The sequence below is a fragment of the Oryza glaberrima genome, chromosome 12, assembly GCF_000147395.1.
Source record: "Oryza glaberrima chromosome 12, OglaRS2, whole genome shotgun sequence".
Classification (NCBI taxonomy): Eukaryota; Viridiplantae; Streptophyta; class Magnoliopsida; order Poales; family Poaceae; genus Oryza; species Oryza glaberrima.
In genome coordinates, this window is record NC_068337.1 from 3,570,517 (window position 1) to 3,586,362 (window position 15,846).

At 40.9% G+C, this 15,846-nt stretch overlaps 2 protein-coding genes across 2 annotated transcripts; one reads left to right on the top strand and one right to left on the bottom strand.

Moving 5' to 3' along the window:
• Positions 1-497: 497 nt before the first annotated feature.
• LOC127758158 (gamma carbonic anhydrase 2, mitochondrial-like) lies at positions 498-3,784 on the top strand. Its single transcript, XM_052283780.1, has 5 exons — positions 498-784; positions 1,462-1,605; positions 2,269-2,394; positions 2,650-2,801; positions 3,300-3,784. Exons 1-5 carry the CDS (start codon positions 670-672, stop codon positions 3,582-3,584), a joined length of 822 nt encoding a protein of 273 aa, XP_052139740.1. The 5' UTR covers positions 498-669; the 3' UTR covers positions 3,585-3,784.
• A 716-nt stretch (positions 3,785-4,500) lies between these two features.
• On the bottom strand, positions 4,501-9,926 carry LOC127758157 (calcium-dependent protein kinase 28). Its single transcript, XM_052283778.1, has 7 exons — positions 8,735-9,926; positions 7,045-7,188; positions 6,802-6,954; positions 6,581-6,696; positions 5,387-5,554; positions 5,052-5,276; positions 4,501-4,946 (listed from the first exon to the last, which is right to left on the bottom strand). The coding sequence occupies exons 1-7, from the start codon at positions 9,342-9,344 to the stop codon at positions 4,782-4,784; spliced, it is 1,581 nt and encodes a 526-aa protein (XP_052139738.1). The 5' UTR covers positions 9,345-9,926; the 3' UTR covers positions 4,501-4,781.
• Between the last annotated feature and the right edge of the window lie 5,920 nt (positions 9,927-15,846).

The window sequence follows — 15,846 nt, forward strand, 5'->3', positions numbered from 1 at the left end:
TAAAATTAGTCAAACTTAGAATAGTTTTAGAATAGTTTGACTTTGATCAAAGTCAAAACGTCTTATAACCTAAAACGGAGGGAGTACATCAATGACCTCGATTACTAAATTATAGTCTCTTGCACACCCTATATATTGCCTATACGTAAACCATACTCTCTTTTTTTTACTGAATGAACCGGATGCAGATGGTTAAATAAGTTTAGGTGGTCTAAAATGATACAAAAGTAAAAAAAATTCCTATTTCAAAGTGAAAAGATTAGGTAAAGGTAGTCCAAATTAAAATTTTAATAATAAAAAGCTAACCAAAATGTAACTAACTCATTTATATATTACGGAAAAAATCGTGAATTTATAAATACACAAATCTTATGACATTAAACTATAAAAAGATTGAGAAATGAATGGTCAATTACGAATGTTTTGACTTTTAAAACGAGGAGAGAGAGTACAAAATTTACTTGAAATCAAAGAGAGCAAATTTATTGGAGCAAACCATTTCCTTCTCTCCTGCCTCCTTGGGCTCATCTCTCTCTCACTCCTCTTCTCACCACCAGACGCCATCAAACCCCTACCTCCCGCGGCGGCGGCCGGCGTCGAGCTCCGGGTAGACAGAGGAGGGCGCGAGCGGAGAGGGCGAGGAGGGAGGGAGGGAGGGAGGCGACAAGCATGGGGACCCTCGGGCGCGCGATCTACACGGTGGGGAAGTGGATCCGCGGCACGGGGCAGGCCATGGACCGCCTCGGATCCACCATCCAGGGCGGCCTTCGCGTCGAGGAGCAGCGTAAGCAGCACCCCCGCCCCTCCTCCTACTCCCTCGTTACCTGCTCGTCGGTTCATCCCTAGGATATTTGGGTCTGCGAGGTCGAATCGCGCGTTTCGAATTCCCTTGTCAAGGTCTTGGGCCAATATTGGGAGAGTTCGTCGCTCTTAGTTGTTGATTAACTGGTAGCAGCATACACATTCTTGAGTGGTTGGTGGTTATTGGGAAGGGAAATGGTAGGAATGGATAGGGGTGATGGGTTCCTTCCACTGTGGAAGTTTTCAACTGGTGATTCTCGTGTGTCAAAAGTCAAAACAACAGCAAGTAAATCAAGGAATTTGTACATATTGGTTATTGTGGTTATACTGCCCATTGGAGTGTCACATTAGTATGCCAATTTCTAAATTTCTAGTGGTTATGTATCTATTTTTGGTCCCTAGTATCATGAAGAATGACATTTTTTTCCTTCTAGTTGGGTGTGGTGCTATAGTTGATTCTGATTAATCATCACCATGCTGCATCGGGTAAATGTCCAGAAATTAGCGTACGTAGGAGTATAGGACATTATGATGAAGGGCGTGTTTTTGTTAGATCGATCATTTTAGAACTTCTGAAAGTGTATAACTTCACTGAGATACATAGATTTTACGCCTGAGCCTCACTGACATGTTATCATTTGTTGTTCATGCCATTGTCAGTGTCAAGGCATCGCACAATCATGAACATATTTGAGAAAGAACCCAGAATCCACAAGGATGTTTTTGTTGCTCCCAGTGCAGCTGTGATTGGCGATGTTGAGATTGGACATGGATCCTCAATCTGGTACGGCTCCATTTTAAGAGGTAAACTCTGTCAATAAACACTCTAGTATTTATACATGTGCTACTGAGTAAGCATGGCCTTTGTCTTGATAATTATCTATCTCCCCTTTCTTCTTGGCAACAGTATGTTTACTGTACATTTAGTTTTCAAAATAAACTTGCTTCTGACTGCACTACACCCATTGTTATGGTATATAGAAAACTGGCATAACTGCCAGTCGTGAGGAGATGCACATTTTTATCAAACAGCTCTAGTACACCATCTTTTCATTGTGACTCTCAATTGACACTTCACATGAAGCTTCAGTTTTTTACCTGCGTTCAATGAAGTGTCAATCAGGGTGTTTACCCTACCGTCAGTAGGCTATTCACAGACCCCCAGAAGTAGCACGATTACCACGACAAATTCGTATTCTAAATTTTGAATTCAAATTTGTGAACTCCGTGCAGTAATACACGGTTACTGCGTGGTAACTGCGGCGTGTTGAAGCCAAAAAGAAAAACAAATGCGGAAAAAATGTAAAACATAGTAAAAAATTGTAATAGACGTGTATCATAGTGTGAGGTATTTGTGCTGTATTGATATATTGAAATTTCAGTAACTATAATGTTGAAGTTGTACTGTAGATACTTCCAGTGTTCAGTGATAACCATTTTAACTCCTATTTGTTGTTTTGTCCTCAGGTGATGTCAACAGCATTCATATTGGATCTGGATCAAATATACAAGACAATTCCCTTGTCCATGTTGCAAAAGCTAACATCAGCGGGAAGGTTCTCCCAACCATAATAGGAAACAATGTTACAATAGGTCAGTAGAGCACTTCCTAATCTTATTTCGTAATAATTTTGGTACACAGTTTACACTGTGATATGCTATTGATATTGCGGTTTGTTTTTCCTGGAAGACATCAATCGCATGGCATCGTTTATACATGATAGAACGTATATAAAATTGTTTTCGTTGCAGCGTTGTGATTGATTCGTTAACTAAAATTCTGAACTTCATTTTTCCTGGACTACCCACTGTGTTATGCTCCCACCTAAACTAATAAGCCTCCGCCAGGTCATAGTGCTGTTCTGCATGCATGCACTGTCGAGGATGAAGCTTTTGTTGGTATGGGTGCCACTCTGCTTGATGGAGTGGTCGTTGAAAAGCACAGCATGGTTGGTGCAGGATCGCTTGTCAAGCAGAACACAAGGATTCCTTCTGGAGAGGTTACCTTCTTATTCTCTTGCTAAGCATGTTTTCCTCTTCTTTTTTTTGTCACTTGCTATATGGGAAATACACACTCAACTGCCAGCATTTTGTAACGAGGGAATTATCAGACACTGATATACGATGTTTACAATTGTTCTTTGTTCCACAAAATATCTAATCGTTTGGATAATGGAATTGAATGATTCCATGGTAGAGGTTTAGTCTACATTTTTATTTTTCCAAAGAACAATTACTTTAACGTTACAATGCATTGACGACATATTTACATGAATCTGTGTAGTTTTTCTTTCCTTATTTCAAAACCTGTAATTGGGGACTGGAGGATAACCAAACAACGCTGCTGGCTGCATGTTTATACTGATGTCCATATTTTACGTTCCATGCTATTGCTATAAACAGCTGCGAGACTTGAATATGTTTTGGTATTATCTTGTATAATAACTTTAATATATTACATGACTTTATTGAACCATATGGTTTCTTGACACTGCTAGGTCTGGGTTGGTAATCCTGCCAAGTTCCTAAGAAAGCTTACTGAAGAGGAGATAGCGTTCATTGCTCAGTCAGCAACGAACTACATCAATCTGGCCCAAGTCCATGCTGCTGAGAATTCCAAGACCTTCGACGAGATCGAGCTCGAGAAGATGCTGAGGAAAAAGTATGCCCACAAAGACGAGGAGTATGATTCGATGCTCGGCGTGGTCCGTGAGATCCCACCAGAGCTCATCCTCCCGGACAACATCCTCCCAAACAAGGCTCAGAAGGCTGTTGCTCACTGAATGTTTTGTCAAGCTCCCGCTTGGGAAAAGCTTGGTGTTTTTGTTACGTGTTGACCTGGAACAACGTTTGACACATGTTTTTTGATCTCATTGTCTGTTTTTCAAGCCCAATAAGAATTTGGGTCGAGCATTGTTTTAGGATCGACCATATACAGTACCTCTATTTGCATTACAATGAAGAGCAGTTAATTTGGGGGTCACTTTTTACATCTTTTCTGTGACAGTTTTTTATTCTCCAGATTTACTTGCCTGATACATGTGATAGGAGTACTAGATGTAGATGGTTGTACTGGGCGAAAATCAGCGAGGCTGGAACGGAGGATTTTTGGAGGATTTTGGTTGAACTAGTTTCTGCGAGACAGCGAGAATTCAATAAAATTTCTGCATTATAATGGAGCCACGGAAAACAAGCAATCTGAAAGAAGATGCACAGCTACTGCGAGTGTAGGGCAGCCAGAAGCAAGTTATCCGTAGCTTGTGAAAGCACAGTTGGCTTCTTTCACCCAAAATACAACATAGGACCAGATGGAACATTTTTTATACTAAGTCCAAATTCATAGTACTAAAAAACACCAATTTTCTAGTACTAAGTCCAAATTTGTAATACTAGGAAATATCCTATCCAGTTCTAAGTTCTTATATTTTAGAACGGATGGACTAGGAAACAACAGTGTACTCACACAGAGCTGATTGTCTGAACATTCTTCCAGAGGTCATCAATCCGCTGATCAGATCAGAAAAAAGATTGAAATTTTGGATCCCCATACCATTTTTACCTGTCTTGAACGAATTGCAACAATATGCATTCAGAACTTTAGACATGCATACATACTGCATTGGAAATGCGTGGAACAAAAATCCATACCTGCCTTATGGGAACTATAAGAAATATGTTGTACATTAGCAACAAAGCGAATTTCCAATACAAACATAAGATCATCAATATTATCCATGATAAATAAAAATACAGGACTGGTATAAGCAACATACAATCTCAGCTTGTTCAGAACCTAAAATTTGTTTACAGTTGTACCACATGGTATGCTCTCTACAACTAATGCTACTAAGGAAATTTCACAGCATCGCGACAGAACAAACAACAGATGACATATCAGTAACTAAAATCATATGTGTTCTGATATGTCCAGCTGATGAGGCATGCAAAACTTCAGGAGATCAGAACCCTCTACTTCAAAGTCAGTTTTCGCTGGGTTTCAAGATGTCGCCAAGATTCACACGCAAGCTGTTCCTCATTGTTCTCCTTCCTGTTCCACCAGTAGAAGTGACTCCACCAGCATTGGCTCCACCAGCATTGCCCTTTCTCATCATCGCGGCAAACTCACTGTAATCAATTTGTCCATCCTGAAAAACGATTCCCAAATTAAGTGAAAAGCGTCAAAGTAAAGAACTAAAGATGTACAGCTGACGAGTATTGAGATGGAAAATAATTAAGGAAAGAAGACCTACATTATTTTGATCCACATCTTTGATCATATCCTCAAGATGAACATCAGAAAGGCCAAACTGTTCGCAGGCTTGCGAGAGCTCATCAATGGTTATGAAGCCACTTCCATCCTTATCAAAGAACGCGAATGCTGACACCAAGTTTTCCTCCCTCTCCAGTTTATTCATGTGCAAAGTAGCTGCTAAGAATTCACCATAGTCGATGGTTCCACTGTTGTCAATATCAGCCTGGAACAGATACACAAAGTCAAATTACAAATCCCAATGGTGTATAATAACACCAAGCGTTTTATCTTTTAGTAAATGTGAAACAGTAGACTGAAAAATGATAGGCTTACGGCATCCATTAAAGCCTGGATTTCTGGTTCCATTAGATCTGAGCCCACCCTTTTCAGGCCATTCTTCAGTTCATCATAAGTTATCGTCCCACTATTGTCAGTATCGATCATTTTAAACAATTCCTTCAAACCTCCGATCTCTTCTTCAGATAGGCTTTCAGCAATAACCTGCAAGAAAACAACATGTTTAGTCACTGAAGAGTTTTAACTTCAAGTCCAAGCATCCCGCAATCCATCGGTATTGAGCATTTGTACTCTTATGTGATAGCTATTATGTGAGATGCCAGTCAGTGGTGGAGCCACGCTCAGCTTAGATGGTGCACTGGAAACCCCCTAAAGCCAAGATTTCTCACTTTAAAACACTAGAATGCACAGTGTTAGATATGTTTTCTAGGTTTTCAATGGTAGTGCACAACCTTAGGGCTGAGTTCTTTTGTTGAAGTTACCAACTCACCTCCCTCGTTTTCCGCGTGCATGGTTTTCAAACTAATAAACGGAGTTTTTTTTGCATATATATATATATATATATATATATATATATATATATATATATATATAGAAGTTGTTTTAAAAAATCATATTAATCCATTTTTTTAAAAAAGAGATAATACTTAATTAATCATGCGCTAATGAATCGTTCAGTTTCGTGTGCGCGAGGGATTAGTTCCCAACACCTTCAAACAAACACAGCCGTAGTTTTGGTGCTAGCTCCGCCCCTGATGCCAGTTGAACAATATCTAATCGAACAGGCTGCACCTCTAATAAATGAGGAAGAGACAAGCCTAATAACATAACAGTTACACGATAGTTCGGATATGCAAGTCCTAATCTTCTCCATTAAAAATGTGCAAATGACTATGACATAAGTTCAATTAGACACTTCCATTTTGAGTGAAATTCTTTCTAATCTTAATAAATATTTCGTTCTCATTACATACTACAACATGAGGACTGTTAACAAACTACAAGAATAACCAGAGAAGGCAGGAAATATATTTGTGCATAGTTAACTTGAATGTAAGGTCACAAAATATAGAGTCAACTTGAATGCATCAAAATAATAAGGCGATGCTAATAGAAGTGAGGCTCATTAATCTAATGTAGCGCTACTGAAGTACTAAACTTAGTGCGAACAATAGGTCAATGGGAAAAATAAAATTGCACGCAAATCAGCTACATGAAAGATCCCCATACCCTCAAAGCCATCTTCTTGAGCTTGTTCATTGCAGAAAAGTGTTTCAGCCTTGACAAAACAGCAGAATCAATAGGCTTATCAGGTGCCACAGCATCATCAACAATCCATGGATGACCTGGCGTAGGCAAACAATTTTTAGTAAAATACACTTTCATGACATAGGTTCTTAAGCACACATCAACCCTCAGAAAGGGAGAGGGAGGGGGCAATAAAGACTTACAGAGAACCTCGTGAGCAGTGAATCTCTTTGTAGGATCACGGATAAGCATATTACGGACTAGATCTTTAGCACTATCAGATATACTAGGCCACGGATCAGATTCCAAATCAAGTTTGCCTCTAAGAATTTGCCTGAAGATTCCAGATTCAGTTTCTGCAAAAGGAAAATTTTACCTATGTAAACATGGTAATCCGGAAATTCCATACTCACAATTCAATATCCAGAAACAACAGATAATTTTACCTGCCCAAAATGGGGGCACACCACACAGCAAAATGTACAGGATTACCCCAGCACTCCAGACGTCCGCTTCTGGGCCATAGATTTTTTGAAGCACCTCAGGTGCGACATAATAAGGGCTCCCAACAACATCAGAAAATTTGTCACCTGAAGAAATGTGAAGGAACATTATTCATTGCCAACAAACTTTGAGTGTGAATTTCAACTTTTAATTGGTTATTTATAATAAACACAAGCAAATGCTACATAAACTAAATAATTCACTCCCTGATGGAGTGGATAACAGGAAATTCCTGTCCATAGGGCCACACTCAATTGAAGGCAAGGTTCTAAAAAATCAGCAGTTTATTCAACGTCGCAACCTCCTTGGAGGCGTTGTTTTGGAGGTTCTTTTGGTTGTGGCTGCATTTAGGCCCGGCGACAATCGTTTAGGCTAGTGGCGGCCGTCAAGGTGCTAGGCCTCTACCTCAGAGTGTGGTGGTGGTGTTGGCACGTGGCATGGTGTGTTTTTCTTATTTTCCTGAGTATACCCTTCCATGGCTATAGTCTTGTAAAACTTTGGCACTTTTAAAGTCTTAATACAAAGATGCACAATTCTTTTGCGTATTCCCGGAAAGAATAACTGGCCCAACTATGCAAACAAGTAATTAGAAGGTAACACGTAAGGGCTCCTGTTCCTTTTATGCAGCATATTGTACAGCATAGCGTAACCATTTTTGGGAATCTGCTTGAAGGAAAGATATTACTGCCAAAAAAACCATCGTATGCAAGATAGCTCATGTCCAAATTGTGCAAAAGGTAATCACTGGCAAGATTGTCTACTGAAATTTATATTTCTATGCTGGAAGTGTATCATTTCAGAAAAGATAGTATAGGAAACTTTTTCAGGAATGATAAGCCTGCCAAAGTTGAAAACAAAGAATGTGATGTTTCTGGTATACCAGAATTTGTCTAAATGCCTCTACTATCTGATACAGTGCTTAGACAAGTGCATGGAGATTAGCACAAAAAGAATGATTTTATGTCTGAAGCATGCACATATGAACTGAAACACCTAAAGTTTCATTTTATATGCTATGAACTCAGATTACTCCACGAGAATAATCACCCATCGCACCATTACTGTTAAAACTGGAAATCATTTTCAAATCCCCCATGGTATCACACCAGAATTTCAACAAGACAATGCTGCATAACCCCCACATCTACCCTCACATCCTAGTGAGAACTGCTACTGGTGATCAAAATGAATTTCCCTAAAAAAATGTAGCTTATGAAAATTACCAAAAGAAATATGCCAACAACCAGAAATACCTTAGAAAATCAAACTAGTCAGACCAAAGGAATAATCCTCTCTAATCATTTATATAGTATTACTAATTTATTCAACCATCAACTACTATAATCTCCTGCTTATAGTTTTGGCGAAGTTTCAATCCAGTGCAATTGCTCCTACCATATAAATTCCAACATTCTACATTATGGATATTGCAGCGAACGCTTTTATAGTAGCATAATGAACCATCATCTAATATATGTAAAATGCTAACGAGTTCACTCTCTGCTAAATGCAATGACAGCAGTTTGCCCACATACCATTGTCGGATCAGTTGGACCAAATAACAACATTGAGCTACGATTATAATGCCGATTACCGAATCAAGCAAAGTGCGCAGAATCCGAGGATGCTCACCGGGCTTGTAGAACACGGAGAGCCCGAAATCGGTGGTCTTGAGCGGGGCGTCCTCGGCGGTGCTGGCGAAGAGGAAGTTCTCCGGCTTGAGGTCGCGGTGCATGACGCCGAGCGAGTGGCACCCTTCGACGACCCCGACGATGGTGCGGATGAGCAGCGCGGCGGCGCGCTCGGTGTAGTGGCCCTTGGCGACGATGCGGTCGAAGAGCTCGCCGCCGGCGCAGAGCTCCATGACGATGTGGACGAAGAGCGCGTCCTCGTAGGCGCCCCGGATGCGGACGACGTTTGGGTGCTCGGAGAGGTGGTGCATGATCTGGATCTCGCGCCACACGTCCTCGTAGTCCTCCCGGCACAGCAGCTTCCGCTTGGGGATGGACTTGCACGCGTACTCGCCGCCGTCGGGCTTCCCCACGCACAGGTACGTGGTCCCGAACTGCCCCTGCCCCAGCTTCTTCCCGATGCGGTAGTGGTCCCGCACGTTCGCCGTCTTGTGGGGGAGCACCGACGCCGGCCGCCCCACCGACGGCGCGGTCACCGGCGGCGGGAGCCGCGGGCCCGCCCCCGCCGCCTTCTCCCTCCCCCGCCCATGCGGCTGCGGGTCAGGCTGCATTTTCCGATCAAAAATTTCGAACCTTTTCTCTCTCTCTCTCTCTCTCTCTCTCTCTCTCTCTCTCTCTCTCTCTCTCGCCTCCTATAGGGATTTGGATTGAACAACACACACCAACGCAAAAAAATTAAAAATAAAAAAGGGAAAGAAAAGATTGGATCTTGGATCAAGGGCTCTCGGGTAGGGCGATTCTTGGGCGATTTGGGGGGTAAAAATAGGAGCTTTAGGGGAGGTTTATGGAGGCAAAAGGGAAGGAAGAAATGTGAAGCAATGGGAGGGATTGATTGATTGATTGCTCTCTTTTTTTTTTCTCCCCTTTATTGGGTGGATTCTTTGCAAGGGGATTTTCCAGGTGAGGTCACATGCAAAGATTAGATTTTTGCTCCATGTGAGGATGGATTGGGGATCAAAAGAACCGGTTTTTGATGATTAATTTTGGCTCTCTTTTGCAAATTGGAATGGAATTTTGGATTGTTAGGGCATGTGGGGGGAGCATGCCGATGAGTGATGATTATCTATCTTTTTCTTGGGCAGAGGAGAGGGGAGGAAGAAGACAACCGTGGTCGGAAACTTCCCCTCCAAATTACTCTCACGGTATTTTTAATTATTTTTTTAGTATTCTTTTTTCTCACGGTTTTTTTTCCTAAACGGTTTGTCATTTATTTCTATTGTTCATTTATTTTATGTTCTTCTCCTTCTTGGCTTATTAAATGTTCTCAGATATTGATAGATTTTATTAATTATTATGCATACTTAAATTTCTTTTTAACTTTATGCATTTTAGTTTGTTCCGGGGAAATGCCTTACTTGGAGTGGATAGTAAAGTCTAATGATGATCATTACGAAATGAATAATGATTTTCAATTGGTGATTAGTGTGTTCGCACAAACGGTTTGTAATTTATTGTTTTTTAATTATTTTTGTCCTCCTCCTTTTTGGCTTAAATGTTCTTAGAGATATCGATAGATTTCATAAATTATTATGCATACCTTTTTTACTTTATGGATTTTGTTCTGAGGGAATACCTTACTTGAAATGGAGAATTTTTTGTACGAAAGTATAATGATGATCACTAGGAAATGAATAATTAATTGGTGATTAGTGGGGTCGCATAACCCATATGACAAATTAAGCTCTCCGGCCATCATGCCATCGTTCCAAGTTTATGGTTTAATTAATCAAGTTCAATTCATTGTACCTTTTGACATTGTCCTTCTCACATAGTACTACGTATTATATAAGCATAGTTTTTTCTTTTCTTTTTTAATAAACACGCACATGCCTCGAAAATTGCTAGATCCACGTGATCGTGCGGACTTGTTCTGATTAGAACTGGTTCAATCATTCAAGATATTTTAGGCCCTGACAGATCCTGGCAAAATTTTACACCTTGTCACGTGACTCACATCGAACGTTTACAAACATGTATGGAGTATTAAATATAGACGAAAAAATAACTAATTACCAAAATTGTGTGTAAATTGCGAGACGAATCTTTTAAACCTAATTACGCTATAATTTGACAATGTGGTGCTACAGTAAATATTTGCTAATGACGGATTAATTAGACTTAATAAATTCGTCTCGCGGTTTGCACGCGGATTCTGTAATTTGTTTTATTATTAGACTATGTTTAATACTTCAAATGTGTGTCTGTATATCTGATATGACACGCTAAAATTTTACATCCCTAGATCTAAACATATCCTTAATCATATGTGCATATACTCCTTTTAATGTGTCCTTTTCGACGTGGATATATTTGAATGTGTATAAATTAATATCCATGGAAGTCGGAATTTTTTTCTAAGTCAACGTCACTTTTGAACAAGTGAGATGCTTTTTTTTTGTCTGGTGTGAGTAACAACTTTTTCATCACAAGACGAATTGTGAATTTGTATATAGCTTGAATAAGAATATAGTCTCATTTCGTACAGAGGAATCAAACTAATTAAATCCAATAAAAATCTCACTTTCCAAAGAAGGCCTATATAAATAAATTAAAATCATGTTAAGAAGTTACATCATAGGTTTAAATAACTATTTACTACCTCCGTTTTAAATAGATGACGCCGTTGACTTTTTCTCACATGTTTGACCATTCGTCTTATTCAAAAAATTTACATAATTATAATTTATTTTGTTATGAGTTGTTTTATCACTCATAGTACTTTAAGTGTGATTTATATCTTATACATTTGCATAAAATTTTTGAATAAGACGAATGGTCAAACATATGAGAAAAAGTCAACGGCGTCATCTATTAAAAAACGGAGGTAGTATAAGCCTAGCTCGTATATAAAATAGGTTTACATAAGTGACAATGGTTTTCTAACTTTTTATTATTATTATTTTATCTTTGTTATCTCCCAATGCTCTTGGCTATTTGTTCCTTTTTTTTCCCTATTTCTATCATGGAAATGAATATATATATATATATATATATATATATATATATATATAGAGAGAGAGAGAGAGAGAGAGAGAGAGAGAGAGAGAGAGAGAGAGCGCGCGCGCGCGCTTGGGGAAGAGGAGATGAATGATGATGTCCTCCATTGAGTTATGAGTAGTGTTATTTGCATGATGGATGTGGGGGAAATGGTAGGTGAAACTCAGCCATGGCAGCTGAGCTCATCGTTGTACTTGCATGACGACAACATGACGTATCTGAAGGCACCTTGATGAATGATTCAGCGTTATTTTCTGCTAGTAACACAATACAGTATTAAAGTAAGTATTGATAATGAATATGTTATACTACGCATCTACACCCATCTCATTGATTACAAATATGATGCGTGTTCTTCTCGAATGAATAGAAGAATGGATTAAGGCGATATGCTTCTTTCAGCTTCCAACGATGTGTTTTTTATAAACACCTTAATTTTTTTCAAAAAATGTTTTAGATAATTTTTTAAGTTTATAGTAGTTAATTCATTTGTGTTGTATCCATCAAGAGTGATTGCAAAATCTTGAGCTAATCAGCTATTCATTTGTACCCGCATGTTTATTTTTTTTTCTATCCCGTTGACAGTGGTATGTTAATTTCCTCTAGCATGGGTAGAGCGTTCTACCAAGCAAGCCCACATGTATTCCTGCTTGATAAGGGTCTGTTTGGTACAGCTTCTTCTCTTTTTAGTTATAAAACTCAACCAAATAGTTTCAGAGCCCCATTGTTTCACTTATTTGTGGAATAAACCAAACACATATTTACGGATGAAAAGAAATTTGTAAATAAAATTTTTATATACGTGTTCTTAGCGATCTAAAAGCAAGACTGAAAAATAAATTTTGATAAAAAAAAACCCCAAAATCAGCTCCAAATTTAAGGTTGAAAATTCAAATTTTGGCTGATAAGTCTAAGCATAAGCGAAAACATGAGGTCCTCAGCTTTAAAAAAAGGAAGCGGAGCGGGCTTGAGTACTCTTACAAAAAAAAATTTAGAGAGAAGGAGTAAAGTTTAGACTACTCTACAAGTACACCTTAAATCCAACTCTAATAGTTAAACTTAGAAGTTAGAGCTCTACTAAGGTGGTGTTTGAATGTGCTGAAGATGAGGATGAAGATGAAGATTAAGTGTTTCACATAAAACGAGGTTGTAATAACGTATGATTAATTGATCTAAATTATATAGCATATATGATAACTTGACGATTTACATAAACAAAATTAGAGTGTCATGAAGATGTAAGCACTAATCCCGAGAACGCAACCCGTCATAACAAGCTTTACCTCTTGTTGGAAATCGAAACCGATGCAGCCCAACTCGAAAGCAAGAACTCGTCGAAAACAATGAAAGTAAAAAAGGTGGCGATGCGCCGTGAGTGTTATTGAACTGATTCTTGTTTGATTACACTGTCTTGGGTTCTATTTATACCCAAAATATATAACATGTCCTTGTCGGACACGACTCCTATATCTATAACAACTCAAGATACGATCAAGTCCCTTAGGCGGACTTTTACCAAAAATATATATAAGGAAATTACATAAAGTAACCTAATTAATAGATACAATCACCTTCTTTGGACTCAATTCGCACATGGCAATTCTTATGAAGCACTGAAAACGAATCCGACAATGATTCTAAGATCCCTTTACCGAAATCGGCTGTATCGGCTTCCCTATCCAACTCGGTATCAACCGATGTACACCGTAGCCGATTCGGTTTGCAACCGATGCGCACTTTGATTCTGAGAATATCGATTTCCTCCAAATCCGCTTCGGCTTTAACTCCAAGTCCAATGTATGATTTACCAAATTTTGTCGTTAACACATGGCCCCCAAGTCCGTTACATTTGTAATGTTGCGGATTTATTCAATCTTATCCCCGAGAGAATCTAGGGCTTCTTTTCCGTTTCGACCGTTACCGCACCTCTTTAAATAGTTACCACCGCTTTTCACGCCGTCACTTCCGTTTTCACCGCTTTAGTCACCAACCTCTTCGGCGATCCCTTTGAAACCCTCGGCGATCCCGCAGGTGACCCCCAAGTCCGGCGACAACCCTAGATCTGACGATGTCGACTTCCACCAATCCCTCAAGCGCTCCGACGACCTAGTTCCCTGAGGTAAGTCCCATCGGTTAGATCCTTCTTCTTCCTTGCTACAGATTGTCTTCCTTTCATGATCCGCTTTTTTCTTCTCTTTTCTGTTGTAGCATCTTTCCCATCAGGTCGCAGTTCCTAGTTTAGCTCATCAGAATCAATTTTTCTTGGGCCCAATCGGCAACACAAACCCCACTGAGCTTATCAATGCCGAAACCAATAGAGTTCCCTTCAGACTGACAAACCCTAGTTTAGGCCACTGGACTATTGCTTTCAAATCTTGGCCATCTGCTGTCAAAACCTGCCCGGATTGGTATAAGAGGGTATCGGCTAGCAAATAAACTCACTGGGAAGAACTTGGAATAGCATAGTGCCTGGCTCTGATCCTAGCCAAAATGAATAAGGATGAACCTATGTTATCGGCTGCAAGCTATTTCTGGTCCAACACAATGCTTTCTTATTCAACCAAGGACCGATGACACCAACCCTTTTAGACATAGTTATGATCACTGGTTTGGACATCACATCATCGGCTAACCAAGTCAGTATGAATACCAAGAGCAAGTTCTCTTTCAAAACCAGGACTATAGGTGGCTGAACTGGCTATATCACCATGAATATGGGTACAGGTCCTATGTCCCCCAAAGAACACACAGCTTTTCTGGTGATGTGGCTGGAAAAATTTTTGTTCTGTGGTTAAGTTGTGGTCCTACCACCAACTGGCAACACATAGCCGAAGCCCTTGTAGACAAAAAAACAATTTCCCTTAGGCAAATATCTGCTAGGATATCTTTATCAGACTTTGAACTCTGCATTGGCTAGGATTGCGACAAGTTCTGTGATCGGCACTCAAGGTCAATCCGGCCTTTAAATCCCTGTGGGGCCCCCATGTCATAGGCTATAGATGAAAAACTACCCATAATTAGATTTTTAATCACCCGGGCCCACAGGTCATAGGCTAGTCTAATGCAGATTAACAGGGTGATTACTATTCCCTAATCTCGGTGGGGCCCACTCTAATCTACCCCTCCTATCCTTCTCTTCTCTCTCTCATCCTTCTCTTTTCTTCCTCTCGCTACTCCGCTCCTTTCTTCTCTCTCTCGGCCGAGCGAGGCGGCGCGGCGCGGCGAAGAGCGGCGAAGGGGGAAAGAGGGCTTACCCGGACCGACGGCGGGAACGGCGGCGCGGCGGTGGCGAGGCGCCGGGGCATGGCGGCGGTGGCTACGGCGGCCGGAAAGGGGAGAAGAAGAGGGGAAAGGGGATGGAAGTGGTGCGGGGTGAAAGGGTGGCCAGGAGGGGTTTATATAGGGCGGAGGGAAGAGGTAGCCGACGCGGCGGTGACGGATGGGACGCGCGCGGCGCGGGCGGGTCTCGAGGCAGGCGGTGTGGCAGCGGCACGGCGCGGCGCGATGGCGAAAACGCGGCGACGGCGATGGCGACACGGCGCGGCAGCGGCGACGGGACACGCACGCAGTGGGCGGCAGCGGCGCGGCGTGGCGATGGCGACAGCGCGGCGACGATGCGACGTTGGCGTGGCGACGCGACGTTCGCGCGGCGCACGCGCGAGGCGCGACGATGGGAAGTTGGCGCGGCGCGGCGATGGGACGGAGCGGGGCGCGAGGCAGCGCGGGACTCAGCGCGACGGCGACGGCGGCTCGGGGCTCCAAGCCGGCTAGGCGCGGTGGCAGTGGGGAGGAAGAGGGCTAGGGTGGCTAGGGACACAATCAAACATCTAATGTGCAATGAACAGTGTTATTTCTAATTAAACCTTATTTTAGTCTATTTCCCATCTAATTCTCATCCCATAAATTCTAGATTTCACACAAATGATGTTTACCCAATATATGTGTTAATTTAGATGAAAGTTTACTCGATTTTTTAATATTACCCATATTATATATATATATATATATATATATATATATATATATATATTTCTATTTCTATTTCTATTTCTATTG

Coding starts and splice junctions, on each gene's coding strand:
- LOC127758157 (XM_052283778.1), bottom strand. CDS start 9,344: ATGCAGCCTGACCCGCAGCCGCATGGGCGGGGGAGGGAGAAGGCGGCG. Junction 6,955..7,044: donor TGTGCCCCCATTTTGGGCAG/GTAAAATTATCT, acceptor TTCCTTTTGCAG/AAACTGAATCTGGAATCTTC. Junction 4,947..5,051: donor AAGATGTGGATCAAAATAAT/GTAGGTCTTCTT, acceptor ATCGTTTTTCAG/GATGGACAAATTGATTACAG.
- LOC127758158 (XM_052283780.1), top strand. CDS start 670: ATGGGGACCCTCGGGCGCGCGATCTACACGGTGGGGAAGTGGATCCGC. Junction 2,395..2,649: donor AGGAAACAATGTTACAATAG/GTCAGTAGAGCA, acceptor AGCCTCCGCCAG/GTCATAGTGCTGTTCTGCAT. Junction 2,802..3,299: donor CAAGGATTCCTTCTGGAGAG/GTTACCTTCTTA, acceptor TGACACTGCTAG/GTCTGGGTTGGTAATCCTGC.